We start from the raw sequence: 19,663 nt of genomic DNA, 5'->3' as shown, positions 1-19,663 counted from the left end.
GAATGAATATTTTGGGTATTAATGAAACATTTTAGATTTCCCAATTAATTATCTGATAACGTTAGCTATTCCAAAGTCCTTTTTTTCAAACAATAATTTGTATCTAAAACATGAAAATAAAGGCATTGTTTCTCCTGGATCTCAAATTTTTCAGTTAGTTTTAAAAATGTCCACAGCAAAAAAGAAAGTAAATAATATGAATTATAACGCAAATCACACAACACCATAAATAATTACACCCTTGAACATAGGTGCACCGGTTTCAATCACACCTAATCTTGGTGATGTCTTTTGGCCCAGTATGACATATACGAATGATGTTGATCACATAAAATCGTTCCCACTACGCTTATATTGTTCTTTATAAAGAATGTCTTTACTAATTTTACAAAGGGTGACGTGATGAGTTTTTTCTGAATAATACCATAACTTCTAAACAATGATTGAAAAAACATCATAAGTAAATTCCAAGAATAATAGTTGTTAATTATAGTCAACAAATCAGTAACCACAACACAGTAAGCGAATTATTAGCACAGGGAATACAATGTCGGTGATCCGTCCTATTGTGAATATAAGCTCATCAATAATTTTCTTATTTAACCTATAATCAGCACAAGTTTACTTTATATATACTATTTAATTGGTTGGGTGATAAAAATAAAAAGTAAAAAATAGCAAACAATATTGTCAATAGTTTGTTTTAGGAACACTTTGTCCTATGTTATGCAAAGAAAAAGTACTCCTCTTTAGGATAAATAATATTGAGAAACAGTAATTCATTGGTACTGTCTTTGATGCATTTATAAAGTAAACACTTATAGTTGGGAATTTTTAATAAAACTGAAGAAGGAGAAGCAGAAAGTTGTAGACTTAACCGATCTGATTCTGTCATTTAGGCAACCTAACCTAAAAGCCGTGACCATTGAAAGTTTCTCTGCTGGAATTTTCTTTAGTGGGTGATAGAATCAAACAGTGAAAAGATACAACTATATAGGCTAAACTTGCCAAACATCAATGGGTCCCCACTCTATGCATGGTTGGTGTAACCGAAGTTGATGTTTCAAGCCCTCAGAAATGGATCTTTTGATTTCATAAACATGAATTGAACTCTGACATCAGGATCCAACGGATTATGCTTTAATGTCACCACTCCGCTTTGGTCCACTTAGAAAATGATAAAGATCAGATATTCCACATCCACACGTAGCTTGTCTAAAGTTAAAGACTTTGGCCCTCTAATACTTATCTCTTGTTAATTTTTATTAACCTTTTACTAAACAATGTTAAGTATTATGAGAGTATAACTATGCATAACATTGGTGTATGTTTCTACCGTATGCTGTTCACGAGCATTTCCTTTATCAGGTCATTTTGTGATTAAATTTAAAAGAAAACGGAAATTCAAAATGAATTGGGGTTAATGGTTCTCTTATTTCTACGATCCATTGTTTGCCATGTGTATAGAATATAGATAGGTTACGCCAAACCTAAGAATCATTATTAGCAACAAAACGTGGACCCTTCAACAATGAAGTTTGGGTATAATTGAGAGGGCTACGTGAATGTATGGCGGTGGTGGAAGTGGTGGATCATCCGTTGCATTCATCATAATTAATGCTATGTGTAAGTCTCAACCATTCAACATTAATTTTCTTCAGCACCGACTTCTATTTTTATGGTTTTCATCAACCATTAACTATTCAACCTTTTTTTACATCTCCATAAATCACAAAGAAAATTAATCAGAATTTATTTATAATAAAAAAATTTACTCTATTATTTAATTTAATGTAACTTATTAAAATAACAATAATCATGAGACAAACGTGATATTGAAAATTGGACAGAAATACAAGAAAGATGGATATTATTTTGAACAAATTGTGATCACACAAAAAGAAGAACAGAACATAGAGTGAAACACTAATTTCAAGTACATGTAATAACAAGTACAAAATTCTCTGCGCCGTACCTTGGGTAAATCTGAATATTCATAACTACGATGACATCATAAACCATAAAATTTTCCACTGTGTTTAGAATGATCTGAATCATATATCTCTATATCGTGATTATTACCTTGTTCACCAAAATGCAAGCGTGCAAAGCATGCCAACAAAAAGTGGCAACAACACTGCGGGGAAGCTCCGGCGGTGGCAGGCGGCGCCGCTGAAATCCTCATCGACGGGATACAAGTTTCCCGGAGGCCCAGTTATGTATATGAACGAGGAAGGGGGTGGCGGAGGGCAATACTGTGTGGGTGTTTTCTTGGGTGGTGGTGGCGACGGTGGTGGAATCGCCGGTGGAGGCGGGGAGGGGTAGACGGTGCCGCATGAGCCGCACTTTTCTTCGGTGCCGTTTGTGGCGGGCACGGGGGTCTCATCAAGTTTCCTTGATTCAACGGCGTTGACTGAAGAAACGAAAAAAATAAGGATGAGGACCAACATTGGTACCTCAATTTGATGCCCTTTGATCAGCATGGTGGGTTTCAGTAGAAAGATGTTGTGTTTGTGTGAGATTATGGATCGGGAGAAGAGAGATTTAGAAGTGGTGGAGAAGGTGAAGGATTTCTTACGTTAGGTGCATGGGAACTATAAAATATAACTTGGAAATCTTGACCTTTTGGAATAGTTTTCTAAAATTTCAGTGAGTGAGTGAGTGAGTGAGGGTGTTTCTCTTGTGAACTCTTCTCCATTGCTTTCTTGGTCTTTTAAGTAACTTACGGAATAAGGGAACTCAATAGCATGTGGCTTATGTATACTTTGGGCTCCACCACGTATATATATATATATATATATATATATATCATATTATGTATTTTTTTTTATCATTTCTTGTGAAACACAATTTCTCAATATGCATGACTAGTCCACGTGTCCTCAAAATTAACATGGATGTAGATCACTTTTGGATTGTTGTTTTGGCACATAATTCGAGTTTAATCCGTATTCACCGATTGCAACACTTTTGAGGTCAAATCAAAGCTCATCCATGAAAATTCCATATTATAATCCAATTCCTAGTGATGCTTTTGTTGAAACTTATGAAGATTAAAGTTGAAAGCAACAATTTTAGAGCCAGCAACAGTGTAATCACCAGAAGTTAGGCGTATGCGTGTGGAAATCATATCTTGCAAAGAGGGGTAAGTCATTCCTTTTCTCGTTGAAAAGTGAAAACAACAGCACCACTTTTATATTTTTTTTTACGAACTTTTAAGTTGTTTTTCACACCATGAAATTCTTCTAATTTTAGGCACTGTTTGTTTCTGACTTACCATTAAATGAAATGTAACAATTTTATCTTTTATTTTAAAATAATAAATATTTAAAATATACAATAATTAAATTTATAATAGAATAAAAATATTAAAATAATAAATAAAATAAAACTAATTAAATTTGAATATACTTTTATTTTGAAATATTACTTTTTCATTTATTAAGATTTTATAATATTTTTTTTTAATTTAAAATTTATTTTAACTCTAATTTATGTTTTTAAATATGTTATATGTTTAATTATATATACATATATATTTATAATTATTATATTAAATATATATTACATTTTTATATTATTAATTAATATTTATATTTATATTATAATAAAATCTAAATAATAGAATAATTAAAATAAAAAAAATACAATTCTCTATCACATCACTCATAAACTTTCTCTTCACTCTCCACTCTATTTACCTTAATCCAAATAATCTCACTTTTCTCTTAAATTCACTTCCACATATCATCTCCCTAATCCAAATAAAACATTAATAAAAAAGAAAATACCGATTATAAAAACTCCATAATCAAATAAATAATCAAATAAAGCATTAATAAAAAAGAAAATGGCGATTATAAAAAGCTAAAGTGTCTAAAAAATATGCGTGTGAAATATTTAAATAAGGTTTGACGTTACGCTTGAATATATAAATAAGGAGAAAAATAAAAAGGGAGATAATGAGTGGGAGGAGTTGTTAGGAAGTCACTAACACATTCACATGTATATTTGATTCTACTATAAAGGAATTGACGCGTATGACGAATGATATATATAATTGCAATATTGGAAATTTTAACAATTGTTTTGACATGACTTTGTATGTAGGACTTATCCCTTCCCATGTCCTATTTTCTAACCCACCCCTCAAATCATAGGGCTGAGTTAGTCATCATTTTGGACTATTGTACCTTTAATTTGAGTGATCATCTTAGACTATTTGATTTTGAGTCATCATCTTCACACTACACTTACTAAATTATTGTGTTTCAAGAGAGATCTATGTATTATTATATGATTTGCATATATGCGACTTTATTTAATCCCCATCCTTGCTCTTTCTTTATCAAGGACAGGTGTCTAATTTATGAGGCACAATCCCTATTTTTGTGAGACATATTCCTGGAATCTCTTATCTGAAGTGTAGTGTTACAACATTTTTTTAGGAAGGTTCCGTTTTTTAATGTTTTCTTTTAACTTGTAAGGATCACTTTTCTTTAAATACAAATAATAGAGAAACATAAAATCCAACAGTTTCAGTCCTACCGGCCACAACTTCTTTGACATATGGTTTAACGTTTTCATATGTGATTATAAGAAAATAATAAAAAATGGTAAGAAGAAGAGATGTTTCTTATTCTCTTATGTGTATATTACATCACTTCATGTATAGGAAATATATAGGGAGTTTCTCTCCCCAAATTACAATCTAATTAGGTAAGATACTAATAATGAGATTCTATAATTATTAAATTAATTGCATATAATTGGGTACAATATCGTCAAATATTGCCTACAATAATTGCATATAATTTGATAATTATTATTTCCTTAATACTCCCCTCAAGTTGGTAGGTGAAGATCAAGAACCCCAACTTGTGTCGTAGCGTCAAAAATTGTTCCTTGCCCAATGTCTTCGTAAAAATATCTGCGAGCTGATACTGTATCGGTACATATTAAAGACTGATTATTCCAGCTTGTAATTTTTCTCGCACAATGTGGCAATCTATCTCAATGTGTTTTGTGCGTTCATGAAATACTGGGTTTGCTGCTATATGTAATGCCGCTTGATTGTCACAGAAAAGTTGAGCTGGCAAGTTACATGGTACCTTTAAATCCTGCAACAGATATCGCAACCAAACTATCTCCAAACAAGTATTGGCCATTGCGCGGTATTCTGCTTCCGCTGATGCTCTTATACGTTTGTCTGTTTTTTTTGACTTCCATGAGATAATAGAGGAACCAAGAAAAATGCAATATCCAGATACTGATCTCCGAGTTGTCTGACAACCTCCCCAGTCTGAGCCGCAATAAGTTGTCAATGTCAGATTGTTTTCGGATGGCAATAGCAATCCTTGTCCTGGTGATCCTTTGATGTACTTTAAGACTCGAATTGCGGCATCCCAATGAGGTTTCCGTGGATCCTGTATATATTGACTTAGGGTCCAAACCGAAAATGCTATGTCAGGCCGAGTAAGCGTGAGGTATATCAGTCGTCCCACGAGTCGCCTGTATTTGACTGGATCCTTTAATAACTCTCCATCGTCTGGTGTGAGTTTTAGGTATTGTTCCATTGGAAATTTGTCTGGATGAGCACCTGTGAGTCCTGTATCCTGCAAAATATCAAGCGCATATTTTCTTTGGGACATGTAAATACCAGCTTTGGAACGGGAAAATTCAATCCCTAGAAAATATTTTAGGTCTCCAAGATCTTTAATGCGAAATTGTTGTAATAAACAATCTTTAACACGCTGAATTTCTGTCAAATCATTTCCTGTCAAAAGAATATCATCCACATAAATCAAAAGGGCAGTAAATGATGAGTTATTCTGTCTTGTGAATAGAGAGTAATCTGTCTTGGACTGTTGAAATCCTATAGATTTAATCACATGAGAAAATGTTGAAAACCATGTTCGAGATGCTTGTTTGAGACCATAAGGGATTTGTTGAGTCGACATACAATGTTCTCCCCCTGTCGATGATGCTCGGGTGGCAAGTCCATGTAAATAATTTCATGCAATGTGCCATGTAAGAAGGCATTTTGCACATCTAGCTGGTGAGTAAACCAATTTCTGGCTGTTGCAATGGTGAGGAGACACCTCAAAGTTGTTAATTTTACTGTTGGTGAAAAAGTTTCAGAATAGTCGACACCTTCAATCTGAGTGTACCCCTTTACGGCAAGGCGCGCCTTATATCTGTCGACGCTACCATCTGAGAGTTGTACTTTATTTTATAGACCCATTTGCATCCGATGGGTTTCTGCCCAGTGGGTAACTGTGTCAAGGTCCACGTTTGATTTAGCTGCAAGGCGGAAAGCTCTTCGTCCATTGCTTTTTGCCAATTTGGATCAAGGATAGCTTGAGCATAAGTGTGAGGTTCTTTGGTGGCTGTGATGTTAGCAAGATATGCACTATGTGTAGAAGAAAATCGTGAATTAGAAAGAAAATGATGCATAGGATACCTGGTTCAATTCGGTCGGTCTTGGGCAGTGGTCGAATGATTGGCTTGGGATCCCGTTACGTAGTCTTGAAGCCAGGAAGGTTGGGTTGATGTGCGACTGGATCGTCGAACAGGAAGGTCGGTTGGAGAAGGTTTGGTAATGGGTGCTAAACTTCTTGGCATGGGAGAAGAAGGTTGGTCTACTGGAGGTTCAGGTGTATTATGACGAGTAGGAGAAGAAGGTTGATTTGATGGAGGTTCAGGTGCATTGTGACGAGTAGGAGAAGATAGTTGGTTTGATGGAGGTTCAGGTATATTGTGACGAGTAGGAGAAGAAGGTTGGTTTGATGGAGGTTCAGGTGCATTGTGATGAGTAAGAGAAGAAGGTTGATCGAGTGAATGTTGGACAGGAGTGGGTAAGTCAATGTCAATAGTGGGCAAAATACCTTGTAATGGAGGTGAGGATTGTGTCTGTGACTGTTGGCAGAATGGGAAAACACTTTCATGGAAGATGACATCCCGACTGGTAAAAAAAGTGCCTACATCTATATCAAATAATTTGTATGCTTTTTGACTGTGAGGATAACCAATGAAGATGCATTGTCGGGCGCGCAGATCAAATTTTTGGTTAGGTGAAACAACAGTTGCGTAACAGAGGCAACCAAAAGATTTTAGGTGAGAAAGTGAAGGTGGTTGATTATATAATAGCTCAAAAGGTGATTTATTTTTTAGTAAAGGTGATGGCAAGCGATTAATGATATATGTGGCGGTTAAAACGCATTCTCCCCAAAATTCTAATGGTAAATTGGACTGAAATAGGAGGGCTCGTGCTGTGTTTAAAACATGTCTATGTTTGCGTTCTACTACTCCATTTTGTTGAGGAGTGTAAACGCAAGTGCGTTGACATTCAATACCTTTTCTGAGAAAAAAATCATACATTGAAATAAATTCCAATTCGTTGTCAACGCGGATGGTTTTAATAGATGCCTGAAATTGATTTTGTGCAAATGTAATGAATGACTCTAAGAGATGTTGAGTTTCAGATTTGTGATTCATAAGAAATAGCCAAGTACATCTAGTATAGTCATCGACTATAATGAGAAAAAAACGTTTTCCAAAATGAGTTGGGGTTTTATGAGGACCCCAAATGTAACAATGCAATAGATTAAATGGAGAATGAGATTTTATTGTGCTTAAAGGAAAGGGTAGCCTTGTCTGTTTAGCTTTGGGACAAATACTACAATGATTATGAATGGGAATGAGATTTTTACTGATAGGGATAGGTAGTAAGGAAGATACAAGTTGTAGACACGCCGGAGAAGGATGTCCAAGGCGCTTGTGCCATAAATCAGGATCGGTTGATATTTGAGATGCGTGGGCTTGGTTTGGAAGAGGGGACATGTAGTATAAGCCTGCGTGTTGTTTACCCGAGCCAATCATCCTCCCCGTAGCCAAGTTCTGTAAAACGCAATCATGTGGAGTAAAAACGACACAACAATTTAGTGAGCTGGTTATCTTACTAATGGACATGAGATTTAAATTAAAAGAAGGAACACAAAGAACATCTTTGAGAGTGATTTTGTCATTGAATTTAATTGTGCCTGTAGATGAGATGGGCGCAATTGAGCATGTGGGAAGATTAACATTTGAAATAAATGATGATGAAGTGTGTGTGAAAAATTGTGAATCAGATGCAATGTGATGGGTTGCTCCGCTATCCAAAATCCATGGTTTCGTAAAAGCAGAATTAGAAGAGGAGTTATGGGCAAGCAGACCTGCAGAGCTAACAAACGTGTCACTTTTACCGTTATTGTTGAGCGAGTAAATAGCCCTTGCCAATTGCTGAATTTGCTCGGCACTGAAGCGTTGTACGAGGTTTCTATCGGACTCGTTACCGGTGCCTTCTTTGCCAGACATGATTTTTTATTTAGGGATAAAAATGGAGAGGCTGTTAGGGCACCAAGATCGGTGCTCTGATACCATATAAGAAAATGATAAAAAATGGTAAGAAGAAGAGATGCTTCTTATTCTCTTATGTGTATATTACATCACTTCATGTATAGGAAATATATAGGGATTTTTTCTCTCCAAATTACAATCTAATTAGGTAGGATACTAATAATGAGATTCTATAATTATTAAATTAATTGCATATAATTGGGTACAATATCGTCAAATATTGCATACAATAATTGCATATAATTTGATAATTATTATTTCCTTAATAGTGATGTTAATTGTTAACTTACAACAACCTTTTAATTTCTTTTAAAAAAATTTATAGATTCTATAATATTAGATTTTCACAACTCTTGTGTATATAATATTGTGTATTTTAAAGAAAATACACAATGCTATTTGACAGAGGTTTAAAAGACTTTTCATGAGGTTTAAAGAGCACCTTTTCCGGGAATGATTTAGCGGATAAAACTGAAATCCTAGGTAAATGACTTAATAGAGATTTTAACCATGGATAATGTAAAAATAAACTCCGTTAAAATTATTTTTTTCTTGTAATACATGTATATTTTTCATAACATTCATATTTCTAAACAGTGAACCTATAATAAAAAAAAATATGTTTAATAGGGGTTTTCCTTTTGCATTTCCGACAATTTCAATCCTGTTTAAATGTGTATTATCTGCAATTTGATTTTATCTTGTTGAATCATGGTAAATAGTATATTATCAACAATTTTGACTAACTCCAAAAATATCAAAAAAAAATTACGTACGACTTGCAAAACCGTATTTAATTCTTATTGATTTCAAACTCCCATAACTACCTATGGTAACTCGTAAACACAAACTTATCCATGATATGAATTATTAATTTTTGGAATCTATTTTAAATGATAAAAATATAAGGAAAAGAAAGTTGAATTGTGTTTCAATTTATTTGTAAAGTATTATTAGTAAGACTAATATTTGTATGATTAACGACCTGTCAATGAGTTTTCAGAATAAAAACTCTTTTTTAGTTAGTACAAACAAAATAACATAATATAATAGTTTAAGGAAGGAAAAATTGTTTAGTATCTTTATACTGTTTCATTTTATACAACAAACTACATTTAATTCTTGATCAATCAGTCAAGAAGTTTCACTAGACAAACTTATGTCACAAAGTATAAACGATTATTATTTTTGCTCGTAGTAACTCATATCTAACTCACACGAGTATTATTTCGGAATTTAAACACTCCTAACTAACCTATCAAGTATTCTTTAAAACTTCCACTCTTGACTAAAAACCTCGAGTATTCTTTCGGAATGAAGCCACTCATACGAGTATTCTTTAACAAACAACCACTCCAAGCTAAAACAAACAAACATTGTTTTTATGATAAAAAACACTGTTGTATGTGGCATCAATTCTCTCATGATGTAGGTCAGGTGGGTCAAGTCACAATCGAATGTGGCCCTTGGGTTGTTGTGCTCTTAAGTTGAAATAGTTGCAATCTTCACTATTAGTTATAGTTTTTGACCTAGTTATAAGCTTTTCATCCAACAATTGGTATCATAATCAAGGTTATGAGTTTTTATTCTTAGAGAGTCCATTATTTAAGGGAAGATTTTTGTAAGTTGCACAATTGTCCTATGGCATATGTCAAGCAGGTCGAGTCAGAATCCAAGACTTCGATTCCTAGTAGGACAATTGTTGAAAGGGACATTGTTGCAGGTGGAACCAATTTTCCCTTGACTTAGGTTTGGTGGGTCAAGTCACAATCGAATTGTGGCAATTGAGTTGTTATACTCTTATGTAGAATGCATTCTAACTATCAGTTATAACATTAAGTTTAGTGGTAAACGTTCGATCCAACACAAACCACAAGTTTCGCTTACTAGAGAGGGTTGCGTCTTTCAACATTTACAAGGTTAAACACTCTACTATTTTGTTAAAGGTTGAACATAAACAACGTTATTAGAAAACTTTTAGGCATAGAGAAAATTTTACAGAGTTTTATCACTTGCAAACAATGACTCCTGCTCTTATTCCTCTCTTCGATGCATGTCTTTATATAGACGTTAGAAGAGAGTAGTCGTTGCAATCTTTTTTTGGACGTTCAACAACTTTGAACTAACTTTCAATATTTTTGTTTGTTTTATCATTTTTCGAGCTTCATCGTAGAGAAGTGTTGAATGCTTTGCCTTAATTGTTATTCTCTTCTTCATGCAACATTCTTGATAGATGATAGTACTTATTTCCTTTATTGTGCGTTGTCTCTAGTAGTCCACACTTTACTATGTATTGCGTTAGATAAATTTTATATTAAGTCATTCAATATGAAAAAAAAACTTTATTAAAGTTGTGCCATATTAAAGTTATTAAAATTTGTGCCATAGTGTATGTAAAGGATCAAAAGGTAATATTATATTATAAGACTAACTTGATTTTCTAGACGACATCCTTTCCAAATAGCTAGATTACAAACTTGATAAATTACCCTTGTATCCTAAATATTCTTCCTCCTCCACAGAGCTTTGTGCCTAAATCCTTTTCTGCACACATAACCTCTCTTTTCCACAGAGCCGCTTGTCTATAAGCCTTTCTTCAACGAGTTTCTTCTCCATAAGCCTCATAAAGTAACCTCTTGTTTGTTTTTCTTCTTTTCTTTCTTTTCACCCTTCTTTATATATTGCTAGTTCCTTCCAATCAAATTTTGCATCGTTCCAGTCACCCATTTTCATTTTTTTTGTGCATGTTGATTTGTTTCATTTACTAAACGCACACATTCTGGAAATTGTGTGCGATGGATTTGAATTGATTCGAGTTATAATCCATTGACATGTATCATGGATAAGGATTTTTTAAACGAATCACAATTCAAACAGTGTTATTCGAACGATTCTAACTACAATGATTTAGACATTAAACTCCAAAAGTTCAAAAAATAACTCATTTATACATGTAATAGAACCACCAAAACAAAATTTCTTTTTGTTAAAAGATAATATAATAACGTGGCGCACACAGTGGCATTGGTTTGCACACGTGGTGATGTGAGTTGATTTTAGGATTGTTCATTTAGGTGACACTTTAGTTTTAAGATTGAGATTGTTTAGCAATTACGAGTGAAAACCTAAGGAAAATCCCCATTGGACATTAACTTAACCAAGTGGTTAAGTAGATGTGAAGGTTCATTTCACAAAAGGCAAAAGGAAAACACAATTAATTGGTGAATATGATGACAAATATGGTGCGGAAATTGAACAAACAATATAAGAACAAAGAATGGACCGAATGTAATTCAAAGAGACAAAACTAAGAACATGTTTATGATAAAATGAAATGGAAATGGATAAATGGAAGAGATGATGAAATAAGAACTTATGGATGGTGAAACAAGGATGTATCACACCACTTGATGGGGTGGAATCACCAAGATGAGTGAAAAGGAGGCCGCCACTTGAGAGCTTCATATCTCACAAGAAAAGACCAATTTTGGAGGTGAACACTCACTCACAACTCACATAAAAATTGTGTAGAATTTATTTACTATAATTTCAACTTCCAAATACACTAGGTAGGCCTCCTATTTATAAGTGAAGGAGCCTTGGAGAACAAGCTAAAGGGGTAGGATGGAAAAAGGGAAAAAATGGGCAGCCTTAAGGTTTGACTAAGTCAATCTCGCATCCTAGGCTTATCCTTCTAGAAACTAGGTCAAAATGCCTCCAAATGGGCTAGGAACAAACTTAAATGCTACCCACACCCCTTATTATGCTAAAGGTACCTTATTCTAGCCTATATTTGCTATTTGAACCCCTAAAGTGAGCCCAAATTATTTACAAACATATTCTAAACATTTAAGAAGACTAGCAGGAAGAACTTTGGGTGCTCTGTTTTATAGCTTTTTCTTCTATTGATGTTGTGATATGATTCCACTAGCACACTTTGAATGATTCTTGACATTCTTAGGAATTATCTTGAGTTGGATATGAGATAGGCACTTTATCATAGAATTGGATCAAGGTTCTATGAACAAGAACTCATCAAAACTAGTACCAAAACCCAAACTCATATGGAAGTTCCAATTATTGTCAAATTGAACCGATTGAAAAGGAAGAAAAGGCAAAATGCACTGAACAAAATACTTAAGAACTGAATAGAACCGATCAAATAAGCTAGAAAATGAAAAGGAAGCAAAGATGAAACGCAGAAAACATAAGACCGAACCAAAAACAGCAAGAACACAAAGAAACCGAACTGAAATTCAAAGGAAACAAGCTATGGTATGAACATAAAAAGAGAAGGAAGGAAGGAGAAGAGAAAGCCCATGAAGATGGAGGAATGGTTGGATGATCACGCCACTAGGAGGATGGAGACTCCAAGATAAGTGTGCAAGCCGCCACTTGAGGTAACCATTGAATTCTCAAGATAAGACTAGTGAGGAAGGCACAAAGCTCTCCAATTGCTCTCACAAAAATTGAGTATAGTTTCTCTAATCAAAATTCAAATCTGAATTGTACAAGCTAAGCACCTTTATTTATAGCCTAGAGGTGCTGAAAAATAGGTGGGAAATTTCAAATAAAACTCATTTGAAATTCCCACCAAAACAAGTCACATGGGAGGTGTGACCTTTTTCTACTATGACACCTCCTAAAAACTACACCTACACCACTCTCTTAAGTCACATGGACAATGTGACTTTATTTTACATTTTCACACTCCTTTATTTAATAACCACACCTCCTAAAACTATACAAGAGTATTTCAAAGCTTGGCCTTGCCCCTCATGGGATGGACTTGGGCTCTTTGGGCTTTGGCCTTCTTGGGCTTGGGCTTGGGCTTTGGGCCTTGCCCCTCATGGGATTTACAAACATATACTAGAAGGAAGAACTTCAAATGTGAGGGTGGATGTCCTCTTCCTCCATTAATAAAAGCCTCCTTTATTTGATTCTCATCATGTTGTCTTGAGGTTTGGTGGGGCTCGACTTTGTAGCTTGAGTTGACATACCCTTTTGGAATGTTCTTGTTGTGTCTTTAGTCATCTGTGGGTTTGTATCACGTGGATAGAACAAAATTTTAGGGTTTGAAAATTGGGAAAAGAAGATTGAGGGAGAGGGAGGCGAAGGCGACGAGTGGTGGAGCCAAGGGAGGGGCGCTCTTTCCCTATAAAAGATTGTCCGCTCAACAACTACTGGTTGCACTGCATTAGAATTTTTAATACCAAGAAGGAGAACAACAACATACATGCAACCCATGGCATTGAAAAGATCTTGTTGCTTTTCTCTACAATAATTGATGGGGAAGTTTCATGTTTGATGAAACAATCACAACAAAACAAATGAGATTGACATGTCAAAGTTTCTTGTTTGATCTTACATTTTTTAGCCAAGGTTCCAAAACATGCATCCAAGAAAAATAGCTACAGTAGTGAAGAATAGAAATCTTAGAGAAGTTTATGTTATAATATATGGCTTTAAACTAAAGGGGGGGTGAATTGTTTAAAGAGGGTTTTCGAAAACTTTTAAGTCAAGAATGAAATTTCTTCGAGAATCAATTGATAAAGAAAATCAGTTTGCTAAATCACAAAGCAAAAAGCAACTGCACCAGAAAAACAATCGGTTGTTTCGCATAAACAATCGGTTGTTTATACCAGTTTGCAAATATTAAAACTGAATTTAAAGAGTTTAAGGATACAGAGAATACACATAGATGTTTATACTGGTTCACTCTAAACCCAGAGCTACATCCAGTCTTCTAAGAAACCACTGAGGAATTCCACTAAGCAATCAAACCTAGATCACTTACAACACAACCAAGATAGTGACCTTGATCCCCTTAAGACACACACTTCTCTTGGCCAACACACCAACACTAAGAATGCTGATCTTGATCCCCTCAATAACACACAACACCTCTTAGCAAACACACAAAGATTATTGTTCAACAAATACAAGGATTACACTTGTTACAGAAGCAAATCTGAAATCAATATAAGCAGAAATCCTATCTCACACACTTTGATCAATCTCAATCTCTAAGCAATCTCAACTCTTTGAAAAACTCAAAAACTTGTGTTAATTCTTATTTTTCAAATATGTTTTTCTGAATATATTCAAAGATGTTGTTTGTTATCAAATCTTAACAAACTTATGTATTGCATTTAAAAGATTGGTCAAAGCATTAAAGACTGGAGCGTAATCAGTTAAAACATTTAAAGCTCAGTAAAAAAAAACCATTTTTCTGTTATGGTACCAAAACAAACAATCGGTTGTTTCCTCGAATCAATCGGTTGTTTTGGTTTTAACAACTCAACCATTTGAAAAACAGTTTTCAATCTTTTCTAAAAACACCTAAGTATAAAACAATTAGTTGTTTCGACAAAACAATCGGTTGTTTTTCACTTAGTTTGAAAAACACTTTTCTTTTAAAAAGATTGAGATTGCCTATGCTTTGGATTCGATCAAGGGTGAATTACAAAACTCAATCTACCCCAGATCCTATCTAAGACAGCTCAGCAACAGCAAGCACAACCCTTCAACATCCTTCAAAGGGTTTTGGATTCTTCAAAGCTTGAACACCACTTGGTTCAACAGTTTATTGAAAATTGCGTCAATAAGACCAATGTTGTTTCCATAAGCAAGTCATGCATTGGGTGAAGAAGGAAGTTGACTACTGTGAAGGAAAACAAAGGTATTTCAAATAAGGAGATGGAGTACTCAATTCTTTAACAAGTGTTATAATTCTCCTGAGACAAAGGCCAAAGACTAAATATAAGCAACCATTCTACTTCTGAACTGAAAATAATTATAATAATAAACAAAACAATATAACACTTTTAGACCCTAGCCGCACCCCTGCCTTTGCTCCACCACCACAGTCATCGTCGTCTCTGCCTCCCTTTCCCTCAATCTTCTTTTCTCAATTTCCAAACCCTAAAAATTTGTTGAGTTCACATGTGCAAACTTTAAAACCTTGGGACCAAATTGAACCCTTTTAAAAAATCATGGGACCAAATTGATTTTTTAAAAACCACTATATTTAATTGAATATTGACCCCAAATGTAGGGATCAAAAAGTTAATTATACCTTTTTCTTACAATGAAACACCATGTAAGCCAAAGAATACTTACAATATAAGTTACTAGATAATATAATGTGCACAGTGAGCAATAGTGAAATGATGGAACTGGTTCAGATGGTTCCTTAGGTGACTCCTTTCATCTTCTTCTATGACTTTATGATCCATCCATACTTCTTGAATCATCACTCCAAGAAACACCAGAGCCTATATTTTTGTTTGTGTAGCTTCAGTTTTAAAGAAAGCTGCTTTTCCAAATGCACAAATTACAAGTCATATTGATGGAGCACCATCCAAAGCCACCATAACACAAATAAAGACAAAAGCACTATCTGTAAAAATAAAGTAGAATACATTTGTATAGAAGTTCTATTTGTAAACATACTTTTAAAAGAAATGATGTAGATATATCAAAGACACTTTAAGAAATCCTCACTTGTCACACAAGCAAGGATCTTGTTCTCGACGGTTGACCTCAGCTTGATTGGATGGGCAAGCTCCGCTTCTAGTCTGCCTCTTCTTGGTGCACTGGAACAACGCTCCGTTGAGACAGAGGGGGCTCTACCTATTTAACACACTCCGACGATCAAGTCAGTGAGAGCATACAAAATAATAATCAGTTTCAGTCTCTAGTACTCATAAACAACATACCTTTTCCGGTGGTCTCAAACCCCTTTTATAGTTATTCCTCTAACAACTTTCACTCACGAGAATATAATCTCTACTGAAAGCGTAAAATAATAATAAAAGACCACCTGCTCACGTGCTCCTTTCATGTTTGGGTGCTAACAACAGGAAAATATTTTGTCCAAGGGCACCTTTACTCACGGTCTTAACAATAGAAGATAATCTCGTGCACCTTTATTTCCCGATGCTCTCCACTTATTTAACAACTTTATATATTCAATCAACAACTTTATGCATATATTAACAACTTTGTGCATATATTCACATATGTTCTATTCTAACAACTTAATATATATTGACGTATATATTTAACTAATAGCTTTATATTAATATATGACCAAACTTATTATTTTTTTCTATTTTAATTATTCTCCATTTGGGCCCAAAGCCGAGCTGACCATACCCAAATACTTGGACCGAAGTCCCGAGCACTTCTGTCCAGTACACAAGCCCCCTAGGCTCGAGCCGAGCTTGTCTAGGTGAAGAGTCTTACCAGCGTTGGCAATTGACATGACACTTCCACAGAGAGTAGGTGAGAAGTTTACTTACATATCTACGAATGCATGCCCCAATGCTTAATTCACTTTCATCATCCTAACACAAGTAATATAACAACGTTATGCTAACTTAAGCGTGAAAGTAATAACTTATTTACCTTGACTAAACGTTTACCCTCAAGTAGAGACGCCTTCGTGGTTAGAACAACTCTCTACTTCAATTGATTACTGCATCGATTTCTCGATGCCTAACTTCATAGAGTGTCATTCAAGTAGTTGCACCTATCTCAAGTTCGATCATCTTAATCATATATCATACCAAGTAGTCTCATCTTCTCAGAGCATCTATACTCGAATGACTCTATTCATTCCGAGCTAGATCGTCTTAACACGTATCAAATTGAATAACTCATCTTCACAAGGCGCCTATACTCGGAAGACTATTAACTTTGAGTTAGGTCGTCTTACCATGTACCAAACCAAATGATTAAACAATGAATTTATCTTCACAGGGGCCTATACTCGGATGACTCTATTCATTCTGAGCTAAGAACCAAACCAAATAATTCATCTCGTAGGGCGCCTATACTCGAGTATTCATAGTTACACCGAGTTAGGTCGTCTTACCTGCCACTAGGTAATCAGTTTACACACAGGATGCCCATACTCGAGTGGTCGTACTGACATCGAGCAAAGTTGTCTTACTTGCACTAACTCATGTTTATCAACAAACAAAGTAATCTCACAGGGCACCTATGCTCGGGCATACGTACTTATGTCCAACTAGGTCGACTTACTTGACACCAAATAACCCATTTACACGCACAGGGCGCCTATGTTAGAATGTATGGCTTTAAATTAGAGGGGGGGGGGGGGTGAATAGTTTAAAGATGTTTTTCGAAAACTTTTAAGCCTTGAATGAAATTACTTCGAGAATATATTGATTCAGAAATCAGTTTTTCAAAGCACAAAGCAAAAAACACAGCACCAGAAAAACAATCGGTTGTTTCGTAGAAACAATCGGTTGTTTATACCAGTTTGCAAATATTAAAACTGAATTTAAAGAGTTAAAGGATAGAGAAAATGCACACATAGATTTATACTGGTTCACTCTAAACCCAAAGCTACATCCAGCCTTCTCAGAAACCACTGTAATTTAATCATGCTACAAATAGAATGCATAGAAGAATGATCACTTGTCTAACATTTTTTGGTAAAATCCCACGAATAGAAACTGGGAGAATGTCTTGCATGAGAACATGACAATCATGAAATTTTAAGCCTATAACTTTCAAATCTTGCATTGACACAAGGGTTTTAATATTTGAAAAATATCATTGTGGTACTTTAACTCCTCGCATGCACCCACAAAAACTTAAACTTTTAAAATTTTGACAAAGAATGACATGTTGGAGGCAAATATGTTCGTTTACCATGAGGTTGAGGTTTCAACTCCAAGCGAACACCTATCTCAACTAGATCTTTATGAGCATTTATACCATCCTTCGTTTTTCCTTTAATGTTAAACAACATCCCAATTATACTTTCTCAAACATTCTTTTCCACATGCATTACATCTATGCAATGTTTAACATCTAACTTTGACGAATAAGGAAGTTTAAAGAATAACAATTTCTTCTTCCAGATGTTTTTCACAATGTTTTTCTTATGTGTTCTTCCAAAAGTCACATTGATATGACAAACTCGGTTGTACACTTCCTCCCCAATTAAGGGTGGAAGTGCAATTTGTCCTCCTGAGATCCATTTAAAGCTTTCTTTAACCTATGATAAAGGTGATTATGTTTTAGAAACCTTCGATGCCCAATGTAAGAAGTTTTCCTCCAATATTTCAATTGATGGTAACTTGTATTTTCTTCACATATCAAGTAAGCATTATGTTCTTTAACACTGTAACCGCTGAAATTCTCATATGCTAGAAAATCATTAATGGTGCAAAATAACAATGCACACAAATTGAAATTGACCTTTTCAATATGCATCAAATACTTCAACTCCTTGATCCCATAACAACCTCAAGTCTTCTATCAACGAAATTAAGTAAACATCTATGTCATTTCTAAATTTTCTTGGTCCTGATATCATCATAGACAACATCATATATTTTTTCTTCATACACAACCAATACAATAAACTTTAAGTAATGACAAAAACGGGCCACATAACTATGTTTGCTACTTAAATTACCATAAGGATTCATACCATCCTTTACAAGACTAATTCTAAGATTTCTTGGATCACTCTCAAACTCAGGATACAAAGAATCAATTTTATTCCATTGCATTGAATCGACAGTCGTAACAACCCATCAATTTTTTTTTTCCATTTGCATGTCACGTTAGATTTTTTGCATCAATAACTTTGTCAAACAAACGTTTAAATCACAGTATGGTTGGAAAATAACATAATACTTTTGTAGAAGAACTCTTTTTCACATAATCTTCCTTGCTGTCATCATTCTTCACTTTGTATCGTGATACTCCGCATCTTGGACATTTGTCTAATGACTCAAACTCTTTTCTATATAATATAGAATCATTGTGACATGCATGTATTTTCTAATACTTTATACCCATCGGACACAATATCTTCTTGTCTCATAATCACAGGTGAACAATGTATTACCTTTTACAAGCATTTCATGCAACAACTCCAACATGATCGCCGGTCGGTGGTCGTCAAAATTATGCAAAGATAATCGCTGGTCGAGGAAGTGGCGTGCTCTATATGGACATAGTCGGTGGACGCCGAAGGCAATGTGCGTGGGTAACTCGTTGCGTGGCGAGGTGAATGTAGAGGGCATCGGTTGTGGGCATCTCTAGTTGTGTCTTATTCAAAGCACAAGAAGTTAAGCAGGCTCCCTATCCGTATCCACTGCTTCTGGATGACCAGCTGCGTGGTTGGTGTGCGGTAGTTACAGGGGACTGTTGAGTATAGAGCCTGCGGTGGAGAACGGGTGTTACTCAACACCGTTAACTTAGCGTTTCTTTT

General features: G+C 34.9%; 1 protein-coding gene across 1 annotated transcript; it reads right to left on the bottom strand.

Moving 5' to 3' along the window:
* Positions 1–1,853: 1,853 nt before the first annotated feature.
* LOC150029031 (uncharacterized) lies at positions 1,854–2,732 on the bottom strand. Its single transcript, XM_090298327.1, has one exon. It carries the CDS (start codon positions 2,481–2,483, stop codon positions 2,088–2,090), a length of 396 nt encoding a protein of 131 aa, XP_090154453.1. The 5' UTR covers positions 2,484–2,732; the 3' UTR covers positions 1,854–2,087.
* Between the last annotated feature and the right edge of the window lie 16,931 nt (positions 2,733–19,663).

Source organism: Phaseolus vulgaris, chromosome 2, assembly GCF_051622355.1.
Source record: "Phaseolus vulgaris cultivar YP4 chromosome 2, ASM5162235v1, whole genome shotgun sequence".
Classification (NCBI taxonomy): Eukaryota; Viridiplantae; Streptophyta; class Magnoliopsida; order Fabales; family Fabaceae; genus Phaseolus; species Phaseolus vulgaris.
This window is presented reverse-complemented; position numbering and strand designations above follow the sequence as displayed.